At 40.0% G+C, this 12,691-nt stretch overlaps 1 protein-coding gene across 2 annotated transcripts in view; it reads right to left on the reverse strand.

Moving 5' to 3' along the window:
* LOC106534368 (gap junction delta-2 protein) overlaps positions 1 to 12,612 on the reverse strand; it is a 20,223-nt gene extending 7,611 nt beyond the window's left edge. The window contains exons 1-2 of one of the 2 annotated variants that reach the window (XM_014030987.1): positions 11,332 to 12,612; positions 9,969 to 10,025 (exon numbers count right to left, since the gene is read on the reverse strand). In XM_014030987.1, the coding sequence (XP_013886441.1) occupies positions 9,969 to 10,025; positions 11,332 to 11,402 (128 nt within the window). In that variant the 5' untranslated portion in view covers positions 11,403 to 12,612. The remainder of the gene's footprint in view (positions 1 to 9,968; positions 10,026 to 11,331) is intronic. The other variant, XM_014030988.1, reaches the window with a different exon arrangement.
* Between the last annotated feature and the right edge of the window lie 79 nt (positions 12,613 to 12,691).

The raw sequence follows: 12,691 nt of genomic DNA on the forward strand, positions 1-12,691 counted from the left end.
ACACACACACACACACACACACACACACACACACACACACACACACACACACACACACACACACACATGCAGTTTATGCAAAAGTTCATTCATACAACAGCTGCTGCTGCAGGCCGACCGGGTACACAGGAGGATCCTGGACCCTGCAGCACAAAAACAGACGCATCAGAAAAACACACATTTGCTTTTTCATGAGGTAAATATTTTTCCCCTTTTACGTTTCAGAATGAATCCCTTACAGTAATGGGACAAAGAAAAGCCCACCCTCTTTCAGTTTTAGGGTTTTGACATAATTAGTTTTGTTCAAATTATTCAAATCTAACCTCAAGTGAACAATAACACAACAGATTCCGTCGTGTTGTTTTTATGTTAAACAAAAATGCAGCAGAAAACAAGAAGTTTTGTGTTTAAAACCAAGTTCACTGCATGAATAAATAGCATGTAGAACCATATTAAAGTTATTTTCTGTATGATTGCCAATACCTCATATAGTTGTGGAGGAATTTTGGCCCACTCTTCTTTACAACATTGCTTCAGTTCATGGATATTTCTGCAGTTCTTGTTTGGTTTAAGGGAGTTCATGAATGACTCAGTGACAGTGAGGCGTTCTGGTCCCACATTATCATCTCTCTACCACCGTGCTGACAGCTGCTGGGAGGAGTTTGTGTTGCTATTCTGTATTTATTTCTTAGCAGACATGACGTTGTGCATTAAGGGTAAACATCTCTACATTAATCGCATTGTTCAAAAATGGGTTTTTTACACTTTAAATTAAATTGTAATCATTTTCTTGATATTAGAACTTAACGACTTTGCTTTTCTTGTGACTGCACACCTGTACGTTTAGGAGGAGAGACGGGTTTCTGTCAAACCAGATAAGCTCAATTTTACATGTAGAAATGCTCGAGATAAAAATATTTCCCCCCGCCTGCCCATACTCTCTCAATAATAAGCTCCACTGATTACTGATGGCACCATGTAATGAATAAAGACCTCAGCAGGCCTCAAAATTAGGCAGCATAATTATCAGCGAGAAGATATTTCTTTTCTCCCTCCTCTCGTGTCTGCTTCACTCTCAAACTGTTTTAATAGCTTAAGGATTGGCCCACGTATCAGGGAGAAGAGCATGACTGGCCTGGGGGGGTTAATAGCGGGCGTAACAAATACCTTATTTCAGGAGAAGCAAGTATATGGGGTGCCAAGTGTAAAAGACAATGTTAGAAAATGTCACTAACAATATTTAGCTCACTGTGAGAGAAAATTTTTGTTAAAATTTTCACTAACATTTTATTATTTAGTTCACTAGTCTTACAGATTGCTAATTTTCACTAAAAGTTACCTTTAAATGTTAAATATTGTATGTAAATATTAGATCCTAAATCTAAATGTAGAAATCTAAATGTAAAAGTTAAATCTTAATGTTGTTGCTAAATATCGAATTTCACATTAGTATTTCAGAATGGAACGCAGCCTTTACCGGTGACGTCATCATTCTGCAAAAAAATAAAATAAAATAAAATAAAAAAGCAGCTGCTAATGCTGCTAAAAACTGCATTTAAATTTTTTATTCAAAATCTGTTCATTGACAACAATATAGCCGGTGGTCCAGTGGTTTGAAATGCAGCTCGGACATCAGCCACAACTGCAAGTTTGACGTCTTGTTTGAAAACACTGTAGCATTAGCAGCGTTAGCTGTGTTAACGTTTGCTATTGTCTCAGGATGATGACATCACGAGGCTGCGTTCCATTCCGAAATACTGAAATGTAAACCTCAACATTTAGCCAAAGCATTTAAAATTTAACTTTTACATTTAGATTTACACGTTTAGATTTAGGAATTTATATATTTAAATTTAACATTTAGTCAAATATAGATTAATAACAATAAAACGTTAGTGGAAAAWTTTATACTCTGAAAGTTAAACTAATAATGAAAATGTTTTAGCGATTTTTTTAACATTTTCTTTTACACTTGTCCCATACTAGTACACCTTTTGATTTTCAGTTAAAATCACAAATCTCCATTTTTTTCCAAGTATAAGGGTTTTTTTGTGCCACAACAGAAAATCAACGCAAGCAGAGATGTAATTAATTTAACTGCTTATTCAGCATCTTTGAGAGAATTGGCCTCCAGCTGCTTTAATACAATAAAGGAGTAATTGCAAACAGTTAATTGAGAGAAAACTCAACAGGTATCTGTGGTCAATTAGTGCCAAAGGCTGACTGGAATCAACAAAATCTACATTTAGATCATGCCATATAGAAATGCAAACACCAGACAAAGTCTTAAAATGTGATAGATTCCTGAAGGATATTTTTGTTAAGCTGAGATAAAAAAGGTAATACCACAATCACTCAAAGATGTTGGGGAGTATGATTAAACAATTTGCTCACACAGCTTTTCTAACATCTCACTGCACTGCCTAACCATGCATGAGGGGGTGGGGGGGGATGAGGAGCGGACCAGATGCAGCTTTCCCATTTGTCTTTATGTCATCTAAAATTACCCTTTCATCTAAAATTGTGCTTTCATTTCGATTCGAGGTTGGGGAAGTGAGCTTTATGTGTGAAGTACGTCAAAAACAACTTAAAAGCCTGAAAAATAACTTTTGAATGAATCACATCAGCGTTTCTCTTTAGAGAAACTCAACAGCACACTTTGCTGATTGCATTAAAACAGGATTTCTAAATATTTCAGCGAGTACGTCAGAATTTGGCATGATGTCTTCAATAAACACAAATGTGTGACGATCAGAAAATTTGATTTAGCTTAGTTGAGAACTTTTGAAGTGGGGGGTTGTGGAAAGATTATGAACAATTAATATCTTACCTGTTGCAGACAGCTTTTTGGATGACCTCAGTTTGGAGAAATTGAGTTTAATTCTGATCAGCAAGAGCTAACATGCTAATGTTAGCAAAAGCTAGCCTTTACTAATGTCACATTCCAAAAGTGACAGGATTTACCTTTAGTGTTTTCAGAGGCGATCGCTGTGTATTAATGTTTGCATGAAACAACACAAAAAGTCAGAATTGAGGGATTTTAGACTCCAGAAATTCTTATTGGTCTTAGCCCTGGTTAGACCAGTTTTTAGTCAGAATCAAACTCTGTTCAAACTGCAGCTGTTCTAAGAGCTACTGTAACAACAACAGGGAATAAATTATTAAACCCTATTTTAAAGGATCTGAATGATCCCTTTGAGTCAGCGACACTAACTTTTAATCATTCTGATTCTCACATTAGTGCATTCATGTCATTTCAGTAGGCCTAATTGAATTTTTCTCAGTATATTAAAGTTGTTTGGCTTAGAAACACTAGTATAGACCTAACTAGCCTTTGAGTTTTAGGAATGCATAAAAATCTTCAAACAAAATGCAGAAACATATTTTAGTCAAGTTATTCAGATTTTTATGATTAAACATGACTGATTAAATCCAATGCATCCTCTTCTTGCAAATCATGCAAATAATTATAGCTTTTCATTTGTCATTGTTTTAAAGCAGAGGCACATGAAACTGATGAGACTTGAACCTGTGTCAGCCAGACGACTTGGCATCGCCCCACTTGGTTAGCTTGCGTGGAAGACATTCAGAGACGGAGAATTCAAGGATGTAGAAGTAAATGTGATCTGGCATGAACGATAAAATGTTCATGTTTAATTCTGTTCGAAATGAAGCTTTGCACAGAATTCTTTTCCATAATAAAATACTGAGAGATCACGATGTCAGGCGGCACTTAGCATACAATTTTAACATCCTGGAGCAGTTGAGTCAGTTGTGTTGAGGAAAGGGGACGTTGCTTTGTGTGGTCATGGTTTGTTTATACACTATATAATATAGTCTTATTGTGTTCATTTTCCAAATTTCTGCAAGATTTCTAGCATCAACAAAAAATGTTCAAGTGTCATGAAAATTCTGACATCACGTTTCAGTTGTCAGTGTGCTAATTCTCTGATGATAAATAAAATTATTGATCCTTAATGTTAACACAATGGGAACAAATTGAATATAAGTGAGTGAGTGTGAAACTAGATGATGATCAAGCTGTGGGAGTGTTTTCTGATTTTTTTTAAACTTTGGATGGTTGTTTAATTAATGATATTTTCATTTCTGTTCTTGAATGATGGTTTTAAATGCACCACTGTCACATTATCTGTCCCTGAAGTTGAAAATAGTCACTTGGAAAAACTTGTCTCTGAGAAGAATGAGGAACCAAAACACACTGCATGTTGCTTAAAGGGATTGTTTAGATTTACTTAAGTGGATTTCTGTAAAAGGGATAGAAAAATTAACATCTTACATGGTGTAAATGGCTCATTGAACAGCCTAAATATGGAGAAACAACCGCTGGTTCAAACAGGGACAAGACCAGAGTGGATTGTTGCCATTGGACCAGTTATACTAATGCTAATATATCACTTTCAGTTATACATTGAGCACTTATTCCTGCAGAATTATTATGATGTTCTCATTAGAGGAGCCTCCAGGTTGTGCAGAAAATACCTCAACTGTAGTTTCCACTGTCTTCAAAGGCAAATAAGCACAGACTTCTACATATGTTTAAGTATCTAATGCTAAAGTGGCAATAGTGTTAAGATTTATGAATCAGTGCTCACTGCGAATGCTATAAAATTTATGGGATGGAAGTTGCTTTAAAATGGCAAACGCTTGTTTCAGTATGACTTATTTGGATAATTCCTAAACGTTGTCCATGATTTTGTATCATTACAACAAAGATGATAAAGAATTGTGTCTGGATGCAGGGTGGGACGAGATGAGCTGGTGTAACATTTGTGCGACAGGACCACAAATCTCCTGCCTCTCTCATGTGTGCATCTCACTAATGACTCCTTTGTTTCTAAAGTTTGAAAGGGGGGCTGTTTGTAGATGGTTTTATTGATTTTGCTGGCTGCTCCTAGTTAAACCCTAAGGATTTAGTTTAATCAATTAAAACAAAACAATCCCAGTAATGTGGTTTTGTGGTTCTTTGTTCAAAGTTTTGTCATACTGTGCACAAAAATGACCTCACTGCAGTAGAGTTTCTTTATTGGACCATAAGACCAGGTTCATGGGTAATAACGAGTTCTGTATGCTTACTGCTAAAAGCTAAATGTTACAAAGTCTTTACACACATTTATTGGTTTCTAAAATGAACAATAGGTTGTGCAGGATGAAAGCCGAGCTCAGCTGTTCCAGAAAAATCGCCCCGTCTAATAAAATAATCAATAGCGTTCAACAACAGCGACAGCTCTGAATGCGCACAAAAACACTTTCATTTGAATTTTACACAGTCCTTTGGGCGTCGGATGATGGATTTCAAATATTATAAGTTGTTTGGATCGTCGGTGCTTCGTGGAGGAGACTGTGAATGAGTTTTAATCAGGATGATGGCCTCGATTTCTGCAGAGCATCCCAGCCTTCTTAAATTATTCTTGGAGAACTAGAGTGCCCTTCTTAATTTCGGGTACCTCCTTCCCGTGGATATCCTGACCCATTTAGGGGAAAGTGAAAAGAACATATATCCATGAAAACCTCAGGAGTGAACAACTGCAGAGTGGAGAGAGGCAGATGACGTCTGTGTTTCACTTTTACAGTCAAGGAATGAGGACATTCAACGCCTCACACGGCCTCATTCAACCCTTTCTTGTCAGTGCAGGGGTTGTTTTTAACGTGTTATTTCATACACTTTCTTCACAGCATTAAAAGGATGGTCAATTCTGCATGAATGATTAATGAATGACTTGACACGGGTTACAATTCCAAACAGGCAGCAGACAAACATCTATTAAGATTTTATCGTTTATCATACTCGAGAGAAAAGTGATAGATGATAAATAATAGATTGTTACACGTTGTTATGCCAGGATCAGGTAAAATGAGAAGAGTAGTATTGGCTTTTTAGAGAAAATGTGTAAAAGAGTACAACAGCTCTCTGCAGCTTCAGAGGAAGAGGCTCTGACACAGATACTCAGGACTGAATCTCTGCAGAGACAAAACTTTTCCTCCTTCTTCCTCTATCTTGTTTTTGTTCCACATATCACATCTCCTTTATATCCATCCAGAAACCTTTACTCTATCTCCCCTCAAGTCACTCTAGTCTTTCATTATCCATCTTTTTTCATCCCTCTTGCCATCAATACAGCATTGCAGTCCAGTGGAAAGTGCATCAATGTTTCTGCTTTATGTTCTGCCTGCAAGACATTCAGTGTTTGATCGTTTCATGCTAAGAAACATTTTTCTTTTATTTTTAAGATGTTCAAACATTCGCAGTTGCATCTATAAAATGTTCTACATCGTGTTTCAATTGCTCCTCTGGGTCTGGAGAGTCTCTGCCTCAAGCAGAGGAGTTCAAGTTTCAGGAGATCTTCTTCACGAGTGAGGATTGAGTGGAAGATGAATCAACAGATTTGGGCCGCATCAGCAACTATCAGGCTGTTGCTCCGGGTTTTTGTGATGAAGAAGGAGCTGAGCAGAAAGAGAAGTTTTCCATTCACCTATGGTTATGAGCTCATTCGCTAATAGCAGAACCTGCTTTGTTTGCTAATTTTAAAAATGTTTATCGCACTCTCAAAAAAAGGTTTATCTAAATTCTAAATACGCTAATTTATCTAGCTGTTTTGTAAACTTTCAATTCAACAAAGCTTTCTATTTTTTTTTATCAAATCAAGAGTCTATGTGACAAGACGTGATTGGTCGATGCAGTGGTGGGAAGGAGAGAAAAAATGTAACTCTGCAGTTTTCACATTGTGTTAATTTCACTTCCAAAGTGCTCATGTTGCCTTCAGTATGGAAGATGAAAACAAAGTTTCAGTTCTGCTTGTGGATGAAACGTGGAGTCTACAACAGCTCGAAGGTGAAACTGATCCGACCCACCTTCAAATCAAACCAATAGAAAAAGGTTTAAATCAGTCCCACCATTTTTCAGCTAGAAGGAGGTGAAAACATGGGACACAGTCATCTTAGCAATTAGCGTTAGCTTCAGTTAATTGTTTTTATCTGTTTAGTGGAGCTAAGATTCTTGTTTGGTGGATTAGTGGTTAGTGAAGCTGACATTTTGTTAGCCCAGCTATACCCACAGCTGGTTATGAGACTTAGATTCTGGACAAAATAATGAAATTTTGTAAACAAGCTGCAGGGATCAACTCCCTCCGATGACTGGGATCTGTTTTAGAGATAGGGCAAAAAGCTCCRTCTTTGAGGAGGAGCTCCACAACAAAAGCGATTAGCTTGTGAAGATTTTCCAGAAATGTCCCACAAGAAGGAGACCCCCACAGCAGACCCAGAAATGTCTGGAGGGATTATGGATTCCTCTCTGGCCTGAGAACACCTCAGAATCCCCCAGGAGGATTTGCAGAATCACTGTGGAGAGAAAAGTCTGGGTTTCCCCACCGGAGCTGTGACTTCAGCAACCACACCACAGAGGTGGCAGAAAATGGATGAATAAATTGATAGATTGTGAGTAAGTATGTTATATAATAGGAAGAAGGAGAAAATTTTGATCGAGTATGTTGTGTCGCATTACATTTATTATCCAGCATTAACAAAAAAGAGTTAAAGACGTGGCTGAATTTGAGATGAGACAAAAATATTTATGCTTTTATTTAATGTTCTATTTAAGTTTGCTGAAACTATTTTAGATGTTACATTGTAACAGCACGCCCACCAGCAACTCAAGTTCCACAGAGGAATACTTTATTTAAAAGTATATGTTAAAATATACATTCAAGACGTTTAAAACAGACACAAGCATTATCAAGGCTACTACAGCGGCATAAATTGTTAACATTGTCACCTAAAACCAATTAAGTAGTCTTTGTTTAAAAACCCAATCTAAAAATTACTTGTGCAAACTTGAATTTAAACTATATGAACAAAAAGAATCTACTGGCTTATGCATGACAGTTTTCAGACAATAATCAGTTATTTAAAACCTCAGGTTAATTCCGCTCGAAGTAAAGGGCACACTACAAATGAGGTTAATGCAGCCTTGATAATGATGTCTTTCACTGTGTAATTAAGATTACAGACATTAGTTATCCATGCACACACTGTACATTGACCAGTTAGGAAACAGGCTTATGAAAATCATAATAAATAACATCAATCTCTGAGTGAGTCATCGTATGCAAGGCACCTGTGGTTAGTCAGAGGCACAGAAGCAACTCTCCATTTTCTGTCTCTTTCAAAGACCATAATTAAGCTAACCTATGCCGCGCCACGAAGATGGTCCGTCTCTATTTTTAACATCGTTCTGCACTCCTGGGCTGATTGCCTGGCCTATGCCTGGGCATAGGTTAGCTTAAAATCTACAATTAAGGAACAGCTTAATTGTAGCTTGATGAGGCAGACATCTGACAGAGGAATTAAGTCCAAAAAAATAAAATAAAGAACGATCACAGACATGCAACAATGTTCCAAAGTGTTGATGCAAGGGAAGTCTTTGTAGCCACATGGAGATATCGCTAGTTTGTACTTTGGAACCACAACCTTTGTGCTGCAAGCACAAACACACACAAATATACACACATGCAAATTCAGAAAAAGTAACAGTACACACAGGGAAGGTCCTACTGCCGTCGAGTAGTGGCTGCATGCTCTGGCCACACAACCTGAGTAGTGCCAGACTTCGTGACACTTATCACAGTTGGTCATGTTCACAAGTGCAATGGACACCACACCTTGACCACGCACGACCGTCCAGTCGGGCGTGGTCAGTAGTGCAATCGACTCGAACCTTTCAACCCATAGAGGTCAGTGCAATAATTTGGACTCATTTTTTTTTAATTTAGCATGGAAACGGTTCAGAACCAATTTAGGAGGCACCTTCACTGCACAAAACTGTGCCAGTGGTGAACAATTCTCCAACTTGCTGGTACATCCCATAGACACCATTCTTTGAATTTAAAAACAAATTAAAGGTTGCTGATTTCCTGACCATGCAGACACATGCTTAAGATTTGGAATCAATTCGTTATCATCAGTTGATTTGGTAGAATTGCTAAACATGGCAATATTTACCAGCTAAAAATTACTTTTAATAAGTCAAATTATCCAGACCATCACTTATTTATAAGCTACTACAGTCTAGCCTAAATTCTACTACTGACAAGCTCGCTGATTTATTTTATAGTATCCTGAAAACAAGCTAAATATAGGGACAGGATCAGTTTGGAAAGATACAAAGTAGTCTAAAGCCCCAAACACACCTTAAATACTGTACAAAGTGATTCCAAAGATGATGTTTGTTTCATATTCCCTAGACCAACAGAGTAGAAGGAGGAAACCCCTCTGGAAAGCAGCTAATATTACATCTAAAGCCCTGGGGTCAACTTATAATCCTTGTAGGACAAACACAGTCTGAGGGAAGTCAAACACATAGGGATCGTTTACAGAGCTCCTCGCTGTATTCAGCCTTGTGTCACATAGCTGTAGATGCTGTGGGAAGCTGCTCTTTACTAGTTCAAAGGATTAACTGTCTAAATATGTGTCACTAAAATGTTCAACAAAGTAAGTTTTGCTTTTCCAGACTTTCAAGACAACAAAAAGGGTTGGATTCAGAAATGCACTGCTCCTTTTATTTCACACATTTCCTTTCCTTCATAATGAAGTTCATGACCAACAAAATGCTCAAGTTAAGCTTTTCATCATGAAAACATTAGATATTCAAGGTATTCATTAGGGGTTTGAAAGAGGTAGCAGACAAATTGAGAGTTGCTTCTGTGCCTCTGAAAGACTGTAGGTGGCTTGAATCATCTAGAGATTAATTTCAACAGTTTATTTTTTTTCTCCCACCCTGTCCTCACAGGGTTTTTTATGATTCAGTTGCCAGGACTGGATTTTAAAGCTGCATTAAGTAATTTTTTTTCTTGACCACTAGGGGGCGGAAAGACTCCGAAACAAGTTCACAACACGTAGCATCTGGCTTATCAAGTTGTCATGGCTGACATATTAACAAACAGTTGCCTACTCACATATCCAGCAGAAACAGAGCAACACGGACATCCCTTTGGTCTCCTTTGTCTGGCCACCTGTTGAATGTAATTCCAATATTCACTGTCGTTTTAGCTCCTGTTCGCTTTTCCGAGAGAAAAATATGTGTACCATGTTCTTTGGCTACATGTCCCACTTCCTTCAACCAGCTCCTCCAGTTTGTTGTTGCAAATTCTCGCTGGTTGGCTAGCGTACGGCTAGCTGTTCGTTTCCTCTGAAGTGGCACCAACATTTTTTTTTTTGTTTTATCTCTCTGAGCTAAAATTTGCCTAAAACTGCTTAACGATTCAAAGCAAGATGTCATCTTTCAGTATTAGAAAGAAAACGTGTGAAGTCGTGAAAATATTGCTTAATGCACCTTTAAATCGAGTCAACATGTAGGTTTCTGTTCGGGACTGGACCAGGTGATTTTATTGGTTAATGGTTGGAAGGTAGAAATGGTAACAACGTATTTTTTGGAAACACTCACAACATCTCTGTGTCATGCATTTAGAAGACAAAAATCTTATGGTTTGGTGCTTATTCTGCACTTGGTAGCCAATGAAGAGATAAAAATGCACTTTTTTTTACAAGCAGGCTAAGAATTAGTGCCACTTCTGCAATTTCTTTTGTTTCTGCAAACTCTTCGAATCGCTGTGTGCATCTAGGTTTCATCAGCCCATGCTTTTTTTTTTTTTTTTCAAAAAGGCACATCCGAGTGGGACATTTCAGATTGTGTTCAATGGCTGGAAAATCCCCCCTCCCCCTTATAGCGTCTCATTACTCACACAGAGATGATGCGAAGCATATTCCACACAGATTTTACAGTATGTCTCCATGGCTCGTCTCCGCTGACAATCAAAGCTCTTCCGTTCGACCCTCCACCACAAACCACTCTCACTTTACCTGCTCACATTATTCACGGTGATGCGAGTGAGCTGACTTTTCTAAAAAGAAACTCCTCACTTGAGGTCGGCTCCCCATCCCGTGCCCCCCACCTTTGAGTCTAACTTTGACACCTGCTTTGCGCTCTTTCCTTCCATCTTTTCACTTCTGCTCGACTGGTCCGTGGTCAAGCTCGATCTATCGATTGTTGCGGGCTGTTAGGTGGAATCATCACAGGAACCTCTCTGCATTAAATGTAATGCTTAGCAAAGCCTTGTATTGATTATATGTAATTAGTTTATCCCTTAACTAGTGACCGGTGTTGAGGATAAGTGATTGAGGAGGACTGGACAAGTGGGGGGCCGGGGAGGACAGAGGAGAGTACTGGAACAAGCCTTGAGGAGCTTACAAATCAGGTACCCCACACTTCAGATGAGGGTAAATAATCACTTTAATACAACACAATGGTTCCGATCTTACCTCCCAATCATGGTGGAGTGTTGCTGGACAGCTGCCTCCAGCAGCCTCTCCAGAATGGTCCATTCTCCCATGGTGATGGAAAGATGGCAGCGCGGTCTGAAGAAACAGAACTCAGGGAGCCGGCCCTTTCTTCTACCCTCTTCTCCTCACAGGACCAGCCTGTGATCTTGTAGAGACCACCAGGAGAGGGTGGGGGGGGGGGGGGGGGTGTACTCCAAACTCCCGTCCCAGACCAGCTCCTTTCTGACCTCTAAACGCCGACCTGAGCGTTCCCAGCCGGGCCTGTCCCACTCTGCTGAAGGAGAGGTGCTGAACTCGCTGCCTCCTGTACTTCTCTCACTCTCTCTCTCTCTCTCCTCAGTGCAGTATGCTCGCTCGTCCTCCCCCCCCTGCAGCACCACTCTGCTCTGCACTACAGCATATGCTATGGCTCACTGTGTGACAGCCATGGTCAGCCCTCTTTCTTCCACTGTCCTCTCCTCTTCCTCTCTACCTCTCCCCGACCACACGGCCCCCCTCTACTCCCAGGGCACTCCTTGTACTTCAGAGACTGCCATAGGTGCTACTCTGCTTGTCCTTGCATTGTGGGTCKTATGCCATTCCTGCTCCAACCTAAGCACACACTCACTACATACAGCTGATCTTCCTTGGCTCACCTCAGCGAAAAGAACTGTAAACAGACACACACACACACACACACACACACACACACACACACGGTGACAGCTCTGAATCCTTCTCTCCCACTTCCTTCAGAGGACTCCAGACCCACACCAGAACACGAAGCTCCTGCCTGCTGAATGTCACTTCATGACTGGAGGAATGGTCGCTCCCACAGCTCCGAGAGCTACACAGACCGATGGAAACCTACACACACACAAACACGYTGCCACCCAGCGCCTCAGTAATAAATCAGCTGCCTTGCTGCATTCGGCGAGGCTGAACCATTTCGCTGCAGACCTGCTGTCCTCTGTCGTCCTACTGGCTAATTTCAGCACACTCCGATGCCCAGAGAGTCATGTCGGCTGCGGAGAGCAGGGACGAAAGAGTGTCCTGTGCAACCTATTTCTGGGCTCCATCATCTGGCATCCCTTGTCCTCCCTCCCATCTTGTTCCACTTCCTCTTTTCCTTCCTCTTCTTCCTCTTCTTCTTCTTTTCTATTTGYTCTTGTGTGTGCTCAGATCTCAGTCTCTCTGGCTCAGCGTTCGCTCCTCGWGAGCTCTGTGTGCTCTCCTCTCAGCCTCTGCTCCTCGTCCTCGCTCATCGCTCTATCTCTGTCACACTGTGAGCATGTAACACCCCCACCCCCCAACACACCTCCACACACACACACACACACACACACACACACACACACAC

This window comes from Austrofundulus limnaeus, unplaced genomic scaffold, assembly GCF_001266775.1.
Source record: "Austrofundulus limnaeus strain Quisiro unplaced genomic scaffold, Austrofundulus_limnaeus-1.0 Scaffold1153, whole genome shotgun sequence".
NCBI lineage: Eukaryota > Metazoa > Chordata > Actinopteri > Cyprinodontiformes > Rivulidae > Austrofundulus > Austrofundulus limnaeus.